The 20433-nt window shown below is 41.0% G+C and overlaps 1 protein-coding gene across 1 annotated transcript; it reads right to left on the bottom strand.

Annotated features, from left to right (window-relative positions):
• Window positions 1-15352: 15352 nt before the first annotated feature.
• On the bottom strand, window positions 15353-17635 carry LOC106565823 (neuropeptide FF receptor 1-like). The gene is made up of 3 exons (XM_014133393.2): window positions 17356-17635; window positions 16612-16711; window positions 15353-16178 (listed from the first exon to the last, which is right to left on the bottom strand). The coding sequence occupies exons 1-3, from the start codon at window positions 17633-17635 to the stop codon at window positions 15353-15355; spliced, it is 1206 nt and encodes a 401-aa protein (XP_013988868.1).
• Between the last annotated feature and the right edge of the window lie 2798 nt (window positions 17636-20433).

Raw genomic sequence — 20433 nt, 5'->3', positions numbered from 1 at the left:
TATGTTGTTTGAAGTAACTTCTTTGTTGTTGTAATATCGCAAATGGATGTGGTAGTTTCACCATTACGGATTTAGCTTTAAGAGAGACCTCTCCCTATTCTCTCTTTGCAAAACAAAATGTTTAATTTGTATTCAGCTGACTTTTAAGAATTTTTTGTACTGTCAAAACTCAACCATTCATCCTAGACATCATCATCATCAACAACAGTTCCATCACTGGAAAATAACCATTCATCCTAGACATCACCATCATCAACAACAGTTCCAGCACTGGAAAATAACCATTCATCCTAGACATCACCATCATCAACAACAGTTCCAGCACTGGAAAATAACCATTCATCCTAGACATCACCATCATCAACAACAGTTCCAGCACTGGAAAATAACCATTCATCCTAGACATCACCATCATCAACAACAGTTCCAGCACTGGAAAATAACCATTCATCCTAGACATCACCATCATCAACAACAGTTCCAGCACTGGAAAATAACCATTCATCCTAGACATCACCATCATCAACAACAGTTCCAGCACTGGAAAATAACCATTCATCCTAGACATCACCATCATCAACAACAGTTCCAGCACTGGAAAATAACCATTCATCCTAGACATCACCATCATCAACAACAGTTCCAGCACTGGAAAATAACCATTCATCCTAGACATCACCATCATCAACAACAGTTCCATCACTGGAAAAGTAGTCATGACATGGCACTGCTGAGAAGCAGGCCATAATAAGACATTTTCACATGGGGTTCCGGTTTGACACTTTTCTACTTTATCGACCTCCCTTTCTGTCCCCCCAGCAGCCAGGTGTCACCCAGTTCCCATGGTGATGCACTCTTGAATGGCAGGCATGTGAAAATGGAGCAGTCTGAACGAGGGCTTTATGCTGTGCCAACGGGCTCAGTGGAGCCCAGCCCTGAAAGCCTAGATTGTCCCAAACAAAGACCCAACTGACAGCCCTATATTTACCCTGGCCCGCCACCACGACCCTGGCCTCCAAAGTGTTGGTGGAGGTAAAAAATCTTAACACCAACAGGGTAACAACATGCACGAGACAGAAATGAAAAGACATCGGCCTTCTGTGAAATCATTCTAATCACAATCAGGACCCAATCCCCATGGCATCCCAGGGTTCTTTGAAGTCAGATCTAGATGCAAAGTGTTTGTTTTGTTGGAAGATAACCAGTTCCTGACAATGACATTGTTATTCTAATATGTATACTAATTAGAAGATTTAATGTTATCGTGCACAAGCAACCTGACTGGAATATGTCAGGTGAAAAACAAAGTACTTGAGTGAATAATACTCAACTGAAGGTTAGACTAAATCAAATGTATACTGAATAAAAATATAAGCGCAACATGGAACAATTTCAACGATTTTACTGAGTTACAGTTCATAGAAGGATATCAGTCCATTGAAATGAATTCAAAAGGCCCTAATCTATGGATTTCACATGACAGGGCAGCGGCGCAGGCAGCCATGGGTGGCCTGGGAAGGCACCCACTTGGAAGCCAGGCACACCCACTAGGGAGCAAGGCCCAGCCAATCATACTTGAGTTTTTCCCCACAAAAGGGCTTTATTACAGACAGAAATACTGCTCAGTTTTATCAGCTGTCCAGGTGGCTGGTCTCAGACAATCCCGTAGGTGAAGAAGCCGGATGTGGAGGTCCTGGGGTGGTGTGGTTACACATGGTCTGCGGTTGTGAAGCTGGTTGGACGTACTTCCGAATTCTCTAAAATGACGTTGGAGGCAGCTTATGGTAGAGCAATGAACATTCAACTCTCTAGCAACAGCTCTGGTGGACATTCCTGCAGTCAACATGCCAATTGCACGCTACCTCAACTTGAGACATCTGTGGCATTGTGTTGTGTGACAACTGCACATTTTAGTGGCCTTTTATTGTCCACAGCACAGTGTAATGATCATGCTGTTTAATCAGCTTCTTGATATGCCACACCTGTCAGGTCGATGGATTATCTTGGCAAAGGAGAAATGCACACCAACAGGGATGTAAACAAATTTGTGCACAGAATTTATGAGAAATAGGCTTTTTGTGCGTTTAAAACATTTCAGGGATATTTTCTTTCAGCTCATGAAACATGGGACCAACACTTTACATGTTGCATTTATATTTTTGTTTCGTATAGATACTGAGGAGAAGAATGATTGACCTTCGACACAAATTTATTGTGCAACCACACAGTAACTAATTAACCAAACAGAGCTTATGAATAATCAGTTCTTTGTACCAACCTGGAAAAGGTGTTCGGTGCATAATGCATGATGCTGTCAAATAAATCCAAGGCCACAATAACGGACCGACTTCGGCGGAAGTCGTGACAACTGCACACACTTCAATAACCCAGCATGGTCAAACTCTGCAACTGTAGAAACACAACACAGCTCTAGCTCTGTGGTCAGTCACACATGAAAGCCCAGATTTAGAAAAGGAAGAAAGACTTTGCTCTGAGGCAATGTTCCCGGTTTTCTTTCTTTTGCCATGAATTCTGACAATAACACAGACACATCCAGGCAAACACACGCTTACAGTACACTGTTCACAATCAAATCCCTTTATACAATAACTACCTCACAGCTTTGTTCCCAGTCTTTTCTTACTTTATTTTTTAAAGGAGAACAGAATTGAAAACTCCTTTCATATTTGTATTTATTTGTGAAATGACAGAAGAAGAGAAACAGAGAGACAGAAGGATGAGAAATGCATAGGGTGGATGTAGGGATCGATCCGGCTTCCGTATGTGGTTCCGAGGACAAGAGTGTTACTGCTCGATCAGACAGACTCCGAGCCCATTTGTTCCCAGTCGTTTTCAATATCTTATGCAAAGAATATGAGAGAATAAAGATCAGTTGGTCCTGCAATGTGCAGCATGAACCCTGTCTGAATAGCAGATATGGTGAAAAGGTTTAAGAGCAATGGAGAGGCATGTAGAGCTGCTGCTCATGGAGAGAATCATTAGGTTTGAAACCACAGGAGCCAAAGACAAAATTCTAAAATGACAGTGAAGCGTTCCTGCCTGAAGTGCATTACCATCAATTGTTTTGTCAAGGAGAACTTAAGAGGGCCACAGCTCTGAAGCAACTGGCAATGTTCTGCTGTGATGAAAATCAGTAGGGAGCCCTGGGCCTGACTGTCTGGAGACGTGTCATTCTTACTGCTCTCACTGGACGACAAACCATTCACTGGAACAGACATATGCAAACAGATATGTGGCCCATGCAGGTTTGAGGTCATTCAATCAATTTTAATGTAACCTCTCATCTCAAATTCATGCATGAATTTGCAAAGGAGATGGCAGTCATGTGAAAACACCCTAAATTGACCCCAATCTGGGATCCTCCATGTCCAGCGCGGCTCCAACACTGAACCTGCATCTGTATTGTTAAAGTTCTGGATGGTCCTATGAGTAACATCCAGACTGTGGTCCACCTTAAACATACGCAGTATGTGGTAATGTTTTCCAGGAAGGCAGCTGGAACAGTAACACACAGGCAGAAGTGATGCTGCAGCTGGAACAGTAACACACAGGCAGAAGTGATGCTGCAGCTGGAACAGTAACACACAGGCAGAAGTGATGCTGCAGCTGGAACAGTAACACAAAGGCAGAAGTGATGCTGCAGCTGGAACAGTAATACACAGGCAGAAGTGATGCTGTAGCTGGAACAGTAACACACAGGCAGAAGTGATGCTGCAGCTGGAAGAGTAACACACAGGCAGAAGTGACGCTGCAGCTGGAACAGTAACACACAGGCAGAAGTGATGCTGCAGCTGGAACAGTAACACACAGGCAGAAGTGATGCTGCAGCTGGAACAGTAACACACAGGCAGAAGTGATGCTGCAGCTGGAACAGTAACACACAGGCAGAAGTGATGCTGCAGCTGGAACAGTAACACACAGGCAGAAGTGATGCTGCAGCTTGAACAGTAACACACAGGCAGAAGTGATGCTGCAGCTGGAACAGTAACACACAGGCAGAAGTGATGCTGCAACTGGAACAGTAACACACAGGCAGAAGTGATGCTGCAGGTGGAACAGTAACACACAGGCAGAAGTGATGCTGAAACTGGAACAGTAACACACAGGCAGAAGTGATGCTGCAGCTGGAACAGTAACACACAGGCAGAAGTGATGCTGCAGCTGGAAGAGTAACACACAGGCAGAAGTGATGCTGCAGCTGAAACATGGTTTGTTTTTAATGTGATTCTTTTAATTGTTGCTTTAAGTTTCCTTAATTGGAAAAAACACTATATTGACAGTTTTCTAAACAGTTTGCAAAACTATGGAGATACTTACACAAGCAATCATGAAGACAGATAGAGAAAATGAAAGGGAGAGACCTACTGTCTTCATTAAAGCCTGGCTTAATTTATTTGTACTGAAATATAGCTACTGTATTTAGTAGTTGGGAGAAACTGAAGCAATATGGGGATCTGGTAAATAGAAACCATAAATGTATCTACAGCCACTCAGTATGGCATGCACTTGAAGTCAGCTGACAGCATGTAAATATGCTGCAGTGCTTTTGTAGTATGTTTTGCTCAGGTCCCTAATTTTTTACATGCGCTGTGTTTTGCTGGAGAGTCACATGTGTGAAGCGACCCTGCCTGCTGGCTATGATATGTGAGCTGATGTGTGATTGGTGCTTCCCTCTCCCCAACGGGAGACCCTCACATGGCTCTGTTAGTCTGACCTACTGTTTGAGCAGCCAATACACCTCCTGCATACTGTATGCACTGCAAAAGAACACTAACATACACACTAGCTCTCACGTGTGTGCGCACATATACATGAGGTCTCCAATCCAACACAATTACATAAAATGGTTGAAATAGGTGTGCTTTCTATTCTGGGCTCCTTTTCCCCAATGAAATAATTATATCAATACTTTTTCCCCAAATAAAGTTCTACATTATTTTTGTGTACTTCCAAATGAAGGAGGATCATGTACACAACCAACCCCACACAAACTCTACGGCCATGTTCCAATACCCACACTACAAAATAAATGGGCATGATAGTGTTCAGCAGATGTAGAGTTGAGCTGAAGGCATACTCTTTCATATTCAGACAGGCTGCTACTTGTCAGTTAGCATCACCTGTCAGAGCATAACAATCAGAAGGGTTAATTAACACAGTGGGTTAGGAGAAATTGCTCCGGTAACAGGTTAAATCCAACCTGCCATGTCACGCTGAGCTTTAGTAGCAACAAAGTGTCATATAGACTGGCAAATATCAGATGTGATACTCAAAATTCATTAAAAGATAGCCAAAGCAATATGGTAAAGTAGATGCCTTCTGGGAATCTGCTGACATCTGTCCATAGGGAATGAGGATGGTGGGATTGTTTGAAGCATTCAATATTTAATGAGCCTTTTGTAAATGGTCTCTTGGTGTGGGAGTAAAATAAATGGTGAGATTGCCAGGCAATATAGAACTGAGAGGACAGGGTTGCAGAACAGTATACAGAAAGCAGTGGTACAATCTCCAGTCTACAGTCTACATTTGTGTTTTACATTTGTGTTTTACAGTGCCTAGCGAAAGTCTGGACACCCCTTGCACAGTCTTCACATTTTGAGGCCTTAAAATCTAATCTTAATTAGGGATTACGTTGGATTTACTTTCCTACAGATCTGGGTGATTTTGCAACTACGGGCACATTTGGCATTTCTTTTTTTTTTTTACGTAGTTTCTTGCAAAAAACTTTTATCAATAAATACTTTTCTCATTTTGTCAGGAACCATAAACTGGTATTGATTGTGACCATTATATTCAACAATACATGGATTTTACTAAATTTTCCAGAAAACATCATCACATCATAAAACATTACATTTTTGTTAAAAACTGGATTATTTGATTTATCTGTCTATAAGATTTGGTACTATGGGCCTGTGCCGGCTGTGCTTGTATACCTGCATGGAGGCTACCATCAACAATGCAATTTCTTGTTGCAATAGTTATATATTTATCATTTTTACAGTAGTTATATAGGAACAAGTTGAAGTAGACAGTAGACAGTGTACACTTGAAGTAGACAGAAGTGTGATATTTAATGTGTAAATACACTATATATACAAATCCCTTCAAATGAGTGGATTTGGCTATTTCAGCCCCACCCGTTGGTGAAAGGTGTATAAAATCGAGCACACATCTAAACAATCAGAGATGTCTATGTTTCACAAGTTTGGACAGCACAGTGTAGTACAGTAGAGTTCAGTACAGTACAGCAGAGCATACTAGAGCAGAGTACAGTATGATGTACTGTATTGTACCGTATTGTATTGTACTGAACATAATGCTTTACTGTTCTGAACTCTACTGTGCTGTACTCTACTGAACTCTACTCTACTCTGCAGTGCTGTACTGTACTGTACTCTACTCTACTCTGCAGTGCTGTACTGTACTGTACTCTACTGTTCCCTGCTGTGTGTTCTGTAATGTCCAAACTTGTGAAACATACATGTCTATGACTGGTTCAGATTTGGTCTGGTACAGAGCACATTAGAATAATAGCCAGTGTGTAGAATAATATCTAAATACGCAATAGTATATATTGCTTATTTCTGCCTTTGTTTACTTTTTCAGGATACACCATGAAGAGAATTATATTCATATCCATAATTATGCGTTTCTGTATGGTACGGATCAGGTAACCATGATGTAATTCCATTACAGTAATTCTGTTACCGGATGTGAACCCATTTCATTTACTATAGTTAAATAACCAAAATCGATTTTCAAAGTCAAGATGTCAAGTCATAGCTGATGGCACATTCTTTCTGCAGACTTCTATGAATCTTAATTCAGAGCAGATATTTAACAGAGTTTTTGGAAAATGTGGTCACATAAAAAAACGGAAGTTTTACCTAAATTCTGTTACCAAACCTTGCATCTGCATAGTTCTTCCAGTAAATGTGTTTTGAAAAATGTTCAGTGGAAATTGTTAAAATTAGTCACATAGGTTTGTTTGGTAACATTTTGAAATCTCATCATAATTCCGTTATTGTGGAATTTCCCATAAAGACCAAAAAAATGACAGCTGTGCCATATAGATTGCAAAATAGTTGGGAGATTTCTGATGTACCGATTCCATGGCACATGGTTTATTAACTAATAAGCAAAACAATGTCAGATTCAAAACTTAGAATTTTTCAATTTAAATTATTATACAAAGTTCTTGCAACAAATATAATGTTATATATATACTGTATGTGGGATACAACCATCCCAGCTTTGCAGATTTTGCTGTGAAGAAATCCAATCATTAGATAATATATTTTGGTACTGTCCAGCTTTGCCAAGAGTGTGCAAAGCTGTCATCAAGGCAAAGGATGGCTACTTTGAAGAATCTAAAATCTATTTTGATTTGTTTAACACTTTTTGGTTACTACGTCATTCAATATGTGTTATTTCAGAGTTTTGATGTCTTCGCTATTATTCTACAATGTAGAAAATAGTAAAAATAAAGAAAAACCCTTGAATGAGTCAGTGTGTCCATACTTTTGACTGGTACTGTATATATTAGCCAAAGTGCAAGTAATCTTCAACTGCCCCTCAGGGAATCAATTGACATTGTAATTACACACTTAGGAGTCATTCATAAACATTTACTGCCACAGAAAAATAACAATTTTGGGGGAAAATTATATAAAATCCCATTGAAAAATATCATGGAATTTATAGATGAACGAGGCAAAGTACATAGAGATCCTTGATGAAAACCTGCTCCAGAGCACTCAGGACCTCGGACTGGGGCGAAGGTTCACCTGAAAATAACAGTGCAGCGACGTTCCCCCTCCAACCTGACAGAGCTTGAGATGATCTGCAGAGAACAATGGGAGAAACAACCCAAATACATGTGTGCCTGTCAAGGTGTGCACTACTGGTGGAGAAGTCAGGTGCAGGAGAGCAGAAAGTTGTGAACAGGCGCACAGTTTATTTAGGCAGAGGCAATACAACAGACAGACGCCACTGCGTCAAAACCTCCAGCCAAAGGTAAAAGTGCAAGGTGCAAAACAGTCACAAAAATGATCAAATGTTTTACAATAAATATCCTTCGTGGAAAAACCACGGAATAACTGGGAAAACACAGCCTGGCGCGTACACACGAAACACGTAACAAAAACCAATTCCACACAAAGACATGGGGGGGAAACAGAGGAATAAATACATGCACTGTGATTGGGAATGTAAACCAGGTGTGCAGGGAACAAGACAAAACAAATGGAACAATGAAAAATGGAGCGGCGGTGGCTAGAAAGCCGGTGACGTCGACCGCCGAACGCCGCCCGAACAAGGAGAGGAGCCAACTTTGGCGGAAGTCGTGATAGTGCCCAGCTTGTAGCGTCGTACCCAAGAAGATTTTAGGCTGTAATCCCTGCCAAAGATGCTTCAACAAAGTACTGACCAAAGGGTCTGAATACTTATGTAAATGTGATATTTCCGCTATGGGCATACACCATCTCTAGACACCTCTTCCGGCAAATTGATTAGAGTATGCCCTCTTTTCATTCAGAGAACACATTCATTGATGAACATGCTTTTAGGTTTAATTGCAGCTGTTCAGGTCTTATGATATTCTAGATAGACATGGATTTTGACTGCACTGGATATTCAATTGAGACAGAGGTCTCTTTTTCAAGGGAGCCCTGCATGAAAAGATTGTTTCATTTGTTTTAATTTTATTACAATCCCCATTAGCCATGACGCCATGATGACAGCTAGTCTTCCTTGGGGCTGACACATAATGAACAATACATTACAAACAAAAACACTTTACAATTTACATTTACAATTAAAAACAATTAACAAGTAGACATTACAGACAGTTCAAATACCTGAAAGGTAACATTTAACATTCAATTAGCATATTCAGTGATCGGTATCTGTCAAGTGATATGGTCGATCACATTTTTTCTTGAATGTGAATTTACTTTTTGCTTGGGAAATATGAGTTGGTATGGAGTTCCATTCAGTGATGACTTGAGGAGATTTGTCCTTGGTAAGGTTTGGTGATTATATCTATTACTGGTATACACTAATTGGACTGAGAAATTATGGGGTTTCTTGAACTGGATTACATTTCTAAGAAAAATCTAAAGACCGGAGAGTAATTTACTTTTAACACAAAGCCATGGCCAAAGCAATGAATAGTTAATCTGGCAGCTCTGTTTTGAGCTAGCTGGAGTTTTTGTAAGATTTAGTTTTTCTGCAGGTGACCATATGAATGGACAGTACTCTAGGTGTGACAGGACCAAAGATTTAATCACTTTACAAATGTTAGATATTTGTATATTTTCGGGGGTTCACATCTATACATTTTCCCATCTTAATAACAATGTGGTCAATATGATCAGGCCAGGATAGCAATGCTTCTAATGTGTCACCCCATCTATTGACAAGTTTAATTGCAGGTCACCAGCAAGCATATTTCTAGGGCCAAACACAATAATTTTTTTATTTAACTAGGCAAGTCCGTTAAGAACAAATTCTTATTTACAATGACGGCCTATCCTGGCCAAACCCTAACTGGACGACGCTGGGCTAATTTTGCGGCGCCCTATGGGATTCCCAATCACAGCCAGTTGTGATACAACCCAGGATAGAACCAGGGTCTGTAGTGACACCTCTAGTGCTGAGATGCAGTGCCTTAGACTGCTGCGCCACTCGGGAGCCCCAAATGTGGTGTTCTTAATTCATTGCTCGGGTTCTTAATCACATTGCTCAGTATGTGAGGTAGCTCATTATATGCTGATGCAGCACTATACATTGCAGAGTAATCAGTATACATAATCACACTTGCTTTTTCAATTATTGAAGGTAAATCATTTGTCAAACTTTAGAAGAGGAGTGGGTCTAGGAAGTTGCCTTGGGGAACACCACATATACTGTCTGAGAAACTTCCATTAAATAAAACTTTTTGCCTTCTGGATAGGCACAGTAGCTTTCCATCCAGGATAGAGCAGTGGATGTGAATCCATAACACTTGAGTTTACCTACCAATAGTTCATGATCAATTACAACAGAAGCAGCACTGAAGTCTAAACACTGGCCCCACTAAGATTCTGTCATCTATGCTCTTTAGCCAATCGTCTGTCATTTGTACTAACTGTAAGTCACTCTGGATAAGAGCATCTGCTAAATGACTAAACTGTAAATGTAAATGTAAATTTGCTCTAAGGCCATTCATGTAGAATTACCTTCTCTGGATGCATGCTGAAAACCCTTATCAGAACTTTACATGAGAAATAATCCTGGATTTGCACAAATACAATTTTCTCCATTATTTTACTCAATACAGGCAGTAATCTTATATAGGACTGCTATTAGGAACAGTGAACAGTGAAATGACATTTGACTCTTTCCAAATTCTGCCCACACCTCACACGTCAAGCACTTGACAAATTTGAGTGGATATATGGTTGGCTGTGACTCTAAGCGATTTAGCGACAAGATTGTCTGTACTTGGTGACTTTTCATCCGAAAGAGACAACATCATCTTTTCAACCTCAAATTGTTCTTCTTGGTGAAATTCAAACATGCATTGCCTCTCCATCATGATACAATCTTGTATAAGGGTATATGACAGCGAGCCATCAGTTGGACTCAACTTTTTCCAAATTGTGGCCGGTACAACGTCTGTGGACATTGAAATCACGACTTCTGTGGACATTGAAATCACGACTTCTGTGGACGTTGAAATCAAGGCCAGGGCAGTGGGACCAAATTTCAACGTCTTTTCAACATACATGAACGTCTGCGTCAGAAGATGCTCACTGGGTAAAAGCAGTTGTACCTAAGTCTTGGGTGACAGATGGAATTTCAACGTGGGAGTTTCTGCAAAAGGGCTACTACAAAATGAAACATTTCGATCCTACGCGACGTCAAAGAGGTCCAGTCTACCTTCCGACAGAGAATGCAGTGATTACTGCAAAGTCTGCCACGAATAAAACTCGGTGATAAACAGCTTTCATACATGGAAAAACATAGTCAAAAAATGCATGAAAGTGTAATTTGTTTTAAAGTGTCTATCCTATATCTGAGAGATAGAAGAAAGATCAGGAAATTATTATACTGTGTATTTTTTTCCCCATATTTAAATCCTTTTGTTGGCACTAAACTATTTCCATATATACTTCCATGAATTTTTTTAACTGGTATCGGGCTACCTTAAGACAAGTCTTGTGAGACTGTTGGGCGTCCTAGAGTAAAATATGTACAGTTGAAGTCGGAAGTTTACATACACTTGGGTTGGAGTCATTAAAACTCATTTTTCAACCACTCCACAAATATCTTGTTAACAAACTATAGTTTTGGCAAGTTGGTTAGGACATCTACTTTGTGCATGACACAAGTAATTTTTCCAACAATTGTTTACAGACAGATTATTTCACAATTACAGTAGGTCAGAAGTTTACATACACTAAGTTGACTGTGCCTTTAAACAGCTTGGAAAATTCCAGAAAATGATGTCATGGCTTTAGAAGCTTCTGATAGGCTAATTGACATCATTTGAGTCAATTGGAGGTGTACCTGTGGATGTATTTCAAAGCCTACCTTCAAACTCAGTGCCTCTGTTTGACATCATGGGAAAATCAAAAGAAATCAGCCAAGACCTCATAAAAAAATGGTAGACCTCCACAAGTATATTTCATCCTTGGGAGCAATTTCCAAACACCTGAAGGTACCACGTTCATCTGTACAAACAATAGTACACAAGTATAAACACCATGGGACTACGCAGACGTCATACCGCTCAGGAAGGAGACGCATTCTGTCTACTGAGATGAACGTACTTTGGTGTGAAAAGTGCAAATCAATCCCAGAACAACAGCAAAGGATCTTGTGAAGATGCTGGAGGAAACAGGTACAAAAGTATTCTATATCCACAGTAAAACGGGTCCTATATCGACATAACCTGAAAGGCCGCTCAGCAAGGAAGAAGCCACTGCTCCAAAACCGTCATAAAAAAAGCCAGACTACGGTTTGCAACTGCACATGGGGACAAATATCGTACTTTTGGAGAAATGTCTTCTGGTCTGATGAAACAAAAATATAACTGTTTGGCCATAATGACCATCATTATGTTTGGATGAATAAGGGGGAGGCTTGCAAGCCGAAGAACACCATCCCAACCGTGAAGCACGTGGGTGGCAGCATCATGTTGTGGGGGTGCTTTGCTGCAGGAGGGACTGGTGCACTTCACAAAATAGATGGCATCATGAGAAGGAAAAATATGTGGATGGAAAAACGTGTGGATGTATTGAAGCAACATCTCAAGACCTCAGTCAGGAAGTTAAAGCTTTGTTGCAAATGGGTCTTCCAAATGGACAATGACCCCAAGCATACTTCCAAAGTTGCAGCAAAATGGCAACAAAGTCAAGGTATTGGAGTGGCCATCACAAAGCCCTGACCTCAATCCTATAGAACATTTATGGGCAGAACTGAAAAAGCGTGTGCGAGCAAGGAGGGCTACAAACCTGACTGAGTTACACCAGCTCTGTCAGGAAGAATGGGCCAAAATTCACTCAACTTATTGTGGGAATCTTGTGGAAGGCTACCTGAAACATTTGACCCAAGTTAAACAATTTAAAGGCAATGCTACCAAATACTTGAGTGTATGTAAACTTCTGACCCACTGGGTATGTGATGAAAGAAATAAAAGCTGAAATAAATCATTCTATCTACTATTATTCTGACATTTCACATTCTTAAAATAAAGTGGTGATCCTAACTGACCTAAGACAGGGAACTTTTACCAGGATTAAATGTCAGGAATTGTGAACAACTGAGTTTAAATGTATTTGGATAAGGTGTATGTAAACTTCCGACTTCAACTGTATGTGTTCGTGAGATACATGTACATGCTCGTGAGAGTCTCCCCATTCTAAAGAGGGGTCATGTTAGTGTGTTGCCCAAGCTTTTCAGACTCATGGTCTGACAAGCATCACTGTAGTTTGGCCACCTTCCATTGGACTTCCATTTCTACTTACTCAGAGTTAGATGCCAGCTGCAAGACTTCAAGTCATTGCGCAAGTTGTCAATGACTCCAGGAACTACCTTAAATTTCTTTCAAACTGCAAGGAGTGACATCAAAATCATATTCATTAGTTCATCTGGCTCTGGGTAAGTAGAACAAGGGGCTTAATTGCCACAATGTCGAAACAGCCCTATTAAAAGGTAGTTTGATTTAGCTTTTTTAGTCAATTATAGTACAGTTGCCTGAAATATTGCCTATCACCTTGTTTGCCTTGCTTTGGACCAGGCCTGATTTCTAAGCTCATATAAATTCAGATTGCTTTGGTGTGTATCAAGGATTTGATCTATTCTTGACTATGAGTCCTTTAAAAAGAGCAAGTTTATCTGCCAGGGGTATAAAAATAAATAAGGAATGTTCCAGAGCTAACTCAGGGTCAGGCGTACAGGAAGCACTGGATAAATAAACAATATTTTTAAATATCAGACGAGGACAAGATTTTTGTAGTTGAGTATCTCTAATACACACTATGGAGAGATGATTGTTAAGATCCTAGGTAAAGACTCCACTAGACCTGTTGTTATGTTGGGTCTTTGTAAGAATTACATCAATTAGAGAAGTTTTTGTCCGAGTTTTCACATTAAGACGACTAGGTTTGGAAACTGTCTTGAGTTAAATTCAGCTTTGATTTAACTTTATTAAACGAGTACCATTCGCCAGAGTAGCCTGTTGTCTGGGCAGCCGAATGAGTAGAGCAGAGACTGTCCGTAAAGTACAGTTCTGCACATTCTGACCTTTAGCTGTCGGGAAGAAGGCTTCAGAAAAGCCACTCCTGAGTTAAAATCAATACAGATACTCTTTAAATGATCAAAGGCTGGGGATAGCCAGTCAAGATTTTAATTCCCCATACTGTCTCTGAGGACAGAAAAGGGGTTATCAACTCAGATAAAGCACTAACTGCACCCAAATGGGAACCATTCAATGACTGACGTCTCATCATGTGTCTTCCTGTAAACCAGAAATACTCTCATCAGTTTGAATGTCATTTCACAGGCCCAGAGGACCAACTCACACAACCACATTTACATATAACGGCTTTGGAGGCTGTTTGATGTGTGTATATCCACACATGTATATGTATGTATGTGTGTGTGTGTGTGTGTGTGTGTGTGTGTGTGTGTGTGTGTGTGTGTGTGTGTGTGTGTGTGTGTGTGTGTGTGTGTGTGTGTGTGTGTGTGTGTGTGTGTGTGTGTGTGTGTGTGTGTGTGAGAGAGAGAGAGAATGAGTGTGTGCATGTGTGCGTGCATGTGTTTGTGTGATCCTATTGATATTGATGGTATAAGGTTTAGATTGTATCTTATCGTCCTAAAGTCAATCAACAGGAGGTGTTACTCCAAAAGGGAAACCTCTAGCCAAGGGAGAGATCATGATGTGAATGCAAACTGAGTGTGATGGAATCTGATGGTGTGCACTTGTCCATGGTGCATCTCCAGGGTAATCAGGACATGCTGGGAATGAATCTGATATCCAGCATGGACATCTCATCAGCATACAAATTCCTCTGTGTAACCAGGGAAAAACTAATAGATTTGGCGCCCTCTAGCAGCCATTTTCTGCACACTGGCAAATTAAAACTTCCTTCCCCTTTCCCATATTTTCACTAGATGGCCATGGCATGCTGCACAGTCTTATGAATAAGGAATTAGCTATTTGGTCTTGAATGATGGTTAGCGTTCGGCTTATGGTTAGGGGTGAGGTTAAGGTTATGGTAAAGATGTTGTGATGAATACATCCCAAAAGTGTTGTATTAGATTTAGGGCTGGCACAATGATCATTTAATCGTGTAACCAACAGTTTACCCAATAGCATTTTTTTTTATACATGAAGTGGGTAATGTTGGTAATCATTTTACAAGCAGAATGGCACATGTCAAAAGATTTTATAATTATTTTTGTTCCTGATTTTTTGTTCTTGATGCTTTTTGTTTCTCTCAGATGTATTTCAGACACCTCAAATCATACTGACTTTTGATTTATTTTTGGAATATGTTTTGCCATTTATGAATGTGGTATTCAATGTGTTTCTATAGGCTACTAGCAGTAAAGTCAAATTCAATTTCATTAAAATAAATGTCATATATTTTTTATACATACAGGGGTCCTACAATTCAAAATCAAATAGCTAAATGATCCATGGTATGACATCTTAAAACAATTCTATGCAACAGCTTAGTAGAACCCCGCCCTTAATTGTTATGACAAAAAAAAAACATGACAATTTGCATGACAATCGTTGCCCAAAATTCCATAATCGTCATAGCCCTAATTACAGTCACTCCACCCAGGCACCAATCACCCTGTTGGGAGCAACATTCCTGTCATCCAGGATGATTCCATGGGATCCATGTGGGATAATCTTGGGAGTGCCCTTGGAGCAATGGCCTTTCTTCCCACCAGATGACTCAGGGTTATCATTGAATACTCTGTTAGGAGGCGGAAAGTTAAAGCGTGTATTAACCATAACTGTTGTTATTGTTTGTGAACAGGACCTGCAGGCCACTGTAGCCTGGAACCCCCTGCGGAAGTTCTCATTGAAGAAGCCATAGATGATGGGGTTAATCCCACTGTTAAAGAAGGCCAGCCAGTGGGCTACAGGGAACAGGTAGCTGCTGAGGAAGTCAATCTGCTGCGTGTCCAGATCCCTGTAGTCAGTCAGCAGCATTAACGTCCACAGAGGTAGCCATGACACCATGAAGAGCACAGCCACCATGATCAGCATCTTGATCACTTTAACCCGGCGTTGGGAGCGGGCCCTTCGCACTTTTGCCAGCCTCACCTGCCTCAGGTTGATAGAGAGCTTGGCAGCGATGCAGCCATACATGATGCTGATGATGCCCAGGGGGGCCAGGTACACGTGCACGAAGATGACCATGGTGTAGACCCGACGCATCTCGGGTCGAGGCCAGTTCTCGAAGCAGACAAAGACAGGGTAGGTCTGGTTGTCCTGGAGCATGTAGGTGTCCTCCAGCTGGATGACAGTCAGGTTGGCGGCCGAGGGGCAGATGACTGCAAACGCCAGCACCCATATGAAAAGGATGGTGAGGAGAGCAGTCACAGGCCTTATCCGATGTCTAAAGGGGTACACAATACCTGTGAACCTGAGAAAGGGGGGGAGAGATAGAGAAAGAAAGATAGACATCACCCTTCCGATGGCACCAACGGAATTGTGAATATTACTCATTGATTATTTGTGCAAAATTATTATCACAAAATGCAATATGGTATGCAATATAGTCCCTGTATTATTTAAGCAGTTAAACATTGCTGTCAGCCATTAATTGATTCCCTATTCTTTTCCAGTCCATTGCCATTCTTTACCATCATTGAGGTGGTAATAGACCATTATTTTGGTCATCCATTCTTTACCATCACTAAGGCTGCCCAATAACAAAACGCTGAACATGATGAAAGAGGACCCTTTACAAATGTATGGCTTGACACTTAAAGCAATGAAATTCACAAGAGCACAACCAGATGTGGGACAAGGCTAGTGTGGTGGTCTATCAGACTAGCCCACTGGGGGTGTATTACCTGTCAACAGCTATGGCCACCAGAGTGAAGACTGATGCTGACACTGACATCCCCTGGACCAGGTTGCTCATGGTGCATGTAATCTGGCCAAATGGCCATCCTGAAAAGACAAACTCCATTACACACAAGCAGTAGCCTGGTTGACAGTCTGTTTCTGCTCTCCCTCGCCAACTCATTAAAGAATTGTCATGCCAAACATGTTTGGCTTAAGACAGCAATGGAGTCAGCACGAGCAGATCTGGGACCAGGTTACATATATATATATAGCTGGCAGGGATTAAGAAGGAAACTATTGACTTGTTGTTTCACTGTGTATTTTGGGGTTTTCTTAATGTTTTGTATACTCAGTGTAAATATATGTGAAAGGAGCAAAGGGGTGAAAAGGTGGGAAAACGCATACATGTCATAGATATTCACTTTTTAAATCCTATCAACACCAAGTTGATTGAAATTCAGCGTTTTCACTCCACTCCACAGGGAAACCTTTGATAAATACAAAAAAAGTCCCATTTGAATCAAAATACAAGCACTATTACAATATTATGCTAAGTTTCCAAGAGGTTAAGAAAATGTTAAATCAAAGCAATTTAGCTGGCTGGATTTAATGATGCAGACAAAAGGACTGCAGAACAGTTCTCAACACTCATTCCCAAAGCAACAAATGTATGCACCAGTAATAACTATAATTTGTCACGACAAGCGTCCCAATAATGAGTCCAGGCTATAACAAGCAAAACTCCCCACCTGATATCAGGCTGTCAATCAAAGTCGTTGGAACACAGAACACTCCAATGAGCAGGTCACTGATGGCCAAGTTGAGGATGAAGAGGTTAGTGACAGAGCGCATGTTGCGGTTCCGGAGGACCACCAGGGAGACCAGCACGTTCCCCCCGACACAGAGCAGGAGAACAACCACATAGCATAGGATGTAGCTGATGGCCATGCCGGTGGAATGCAGGTAATAAGGCATATAGGTGCGGTTGGCGCTGTCCACAGCGACGCTGTGCATAGTGGCGCTGTCCATAGCGACGCCGTGCATGTTGCTGTTCACAGCAGTTTCATTCAGTGACGCAATCTCCATTTTCACAAGTCCCCTTCCAAGTGGAATCACATTAGAAAAACGAGGTATAGTGTACATTTTGCCATTAAAAACTTTGCAGATACAGACAGATTTTTTTTAAAGAAAAGGAAAGAATAGAAAAGGAAAACGATCAGACCTGTGTTAAAATACTATTGAAGGTATTGGAAAGACATTTGGGAGTAAGTATTTAGATATTTTTTATTTGTAAAGTCAAATAGTTGAATATTGGAATGTATTTGGAAATACTCAAATACACGGACTCAAATACACTCCCATGCATTTAACCCAGGTATTTGAAAATAGTATTTGAAATAAGTATTTGGTAGTAGGCTATTTATAGGAAATTATTTGAAAATCCTAACAAATAATCAAATACAGATGTATTTGAACACAGTTCGAAAACGATAAAGCCATACACAACAACATTCCCTCAAAACAAATGTCATCATAACCATACTCATTCAGGAAAGGTTGACATTTGGACAAAACCCCTCCATCATGATTTATTGTTATTATATTTTACTATAACTTTATCAAATGGCACTTATTTTCTTGCTGAAACAATTGCTTTACTGTAAGAATTTACAGTATAAACTCAGCGAGAATGGTGAATGAAATTCATACGACTGAGAAGACCAAAGTTCCCATTTCATAGAAATCTGCAGGATGACTATTGTCAGAGAGGGACTTACCTTTGGAAGAGCTCCACAATGGTTATTTTGTCCGGTCTTGTCTGTGCAGCAGGTACGCTCTACTGTGCCTCGTAATGACTCTAGTCTGTCTCTAGACCCGCATCAGCATCACTCATACTTTACAATGATTAGGCTACTGTACCACATGATAGTGCAACCAATAAGTGCAGCCTATACTACAGGATGAAAAAAATGATATTTATGTAAATTCATGCTTTACATTTGGATTTATAGTAAGCCTACAGAACAATTTAAATGAAATTCGATGATCAGTCTATAGTTCCTTGAAATAGCCTAATCTATTTCCCCACCACTATAAGACTGTTGCCTATTCATTATCCTGAATAATGACACATCAACAAGTGAATTAGACACTTCCAGATCTGTCTAGAAACATGTAAATGGAGTGTAAGCTACTGTATGTATGATCATCTACAAGGAGAGTTATAAAGAAAGTCCCAAGAGACTTGAAATCAACAAGTAACATAGTAGTTAGCAGATGTGACTGTACAGTATAGATACCAGCAGTGGTGTAAAGTACTTAAGTAAAAAAAAAAAAACGTTTAAGTATGACTTAAGTCGTTTTTTGGGGTATCTGTACTTTACTATTTATATTTTTGACAACTTTTACTTTGACTGTATACCAGTGGACATCTAAGAGGGTGGCAAAGTCCTGTTCTATTTCAATTACTTGTTAGGTCTCTCACTTATGGGTAGTGTCTCCTTTTAGGGGCAGAGTCAAGGAAGGTCCAATCACAAAACGTCTGTCGTAGACAGACAGGAGCAACGGCCAATAGTGGACCACTCCACTTTCAATATGGGCCCATTGTTCACGCCTATCTTCACTTCTTTTATCTCTCTTACAGATTCGATCAACTTGGACATCTGCTTTCCTGCTAACCTGTTCACAGGTGGATCGTCAAGGACTCCACCAAACGTAAGAAAGCAACTTCTCATTGAGCTCACAATGAAGAAAACTTTTCAGTCTGGAGACCATGGCTAGCTCTTGCCCACTTAGCTACCTACTTTGTGGTGCTTATTCCCACCTAGGTGGAAAAATAACATTTTTGACAGCTACGAAGGACGCACATTCTCTTCCGCTAACAACATGTTTGCTATAGCTAGGCTACTAAAGTGAACACTAGCTAGCGAAAAACATGTTTGCTATAGCTAGGCTACCAAAGTGAACACTAGCTAGCTAACAACATGTTTGCTATAGCTAGGCTACCAAAGGGAACACTAGCTGTCTAACAACAGTCTACTAGCCACACGGTTACAGCATCGAAAAGCACACGCATAGCACGAGTGTCAATACTCGAGCTATGGCAAATTCTGGCCTCAAACGTCGGGTACGATAGGCTGCACGCTCATCGTCCTCCCAGCTTTCGGGTGAACAGACAACTCAACAACCCCTACTTGCCCATACTGAGCACAACTGGGCTGAGGTTATGGACATTCTCCCCCCGTATATGTGGTTTGACAACCTAGCATTAGGGGAAGATGACTTGGTCATAGACGAGAATGAGGACGATATACTGCGTCTCTTCCATAGAGAAGAGGAGGTGGAGGAGGAACTCAAAATTGACGGGCCTGCTCTGTTGGGAGACCAGAATGCTAAGAGGGACAGGTTCGAGGGAAAGAGGCTTCTGTCCCGTACCACCCCGGGAAAACAACGTATCCCAGCCATACCAGCCTGCTTGTTGTAGGCCAAATGCAACTGGGACAAGCCCATATCTGGCAAAGCCCTAGCCAGGGACACCACTGCCATGGTATTGCACGATATGGAGGATCTGGGGTTCTTCCAGCCTCCAGTCGTAGAACGCTCTCTGGACAGCCACCTCAACTCAGAACGCCTTGAACCCAGAACGCCGTGCCTCTGCTCTCTCTGCCCTGACTCTCCCTGAGAAGTTGGAACGGTTTTCTGCCTCCATCCACCACAAGGTGGCATGTCAGGGCGAGCTACTGGAAGAGATGGGCAACCTCCTTGACAAGAGCGAGCCAAACTCACTACTCTGGGAAGAGATCTTTGTAGTCTCAAACCTCAACCTC

Source organism: Salmo salar, chromosome ssa01, assembly GCF_905237065.1.
Source record: "Salmo salar chromosome ssa01, Ssal_v3.1, whole genome shotgun sequence".
NCBI classification, from domain to species: domain Eukaryota; kingdom Metazoa; phylum Chordata; class Actinopteri; order Salmoniformes; family Salmonidae; genus Salmo; species Salmo salar.
This window is presented reverse-complemented; position numbering and strand designations above follow the sequence as displayed.

Excerpts from the sequence above, each read along its gene's own strand:
- LOC106565823 (XM_014133393.2), bottom strand. The coding sequence starts at position 17,635 with ATGGACAGCGCCACTATGCACAGCGTCGCTGTGGACAGCGCCAACCGC. Across the intron at positions 16,712-17,355 it reads GATTGACAGCCTGATATCAG|GATGGCCATTTGGCCAGATT; the intron begins GTGGGGAGTTTT and ends TTGTCTTTTCAG. Across the intron at positions 16,179-16,611 it reads GTGGCCATAGCTGTTGACAG|GTTCACAGGTATTGTGTACC; the intron begins GTAATACACCCC and ends CCCCTTTCTCAG.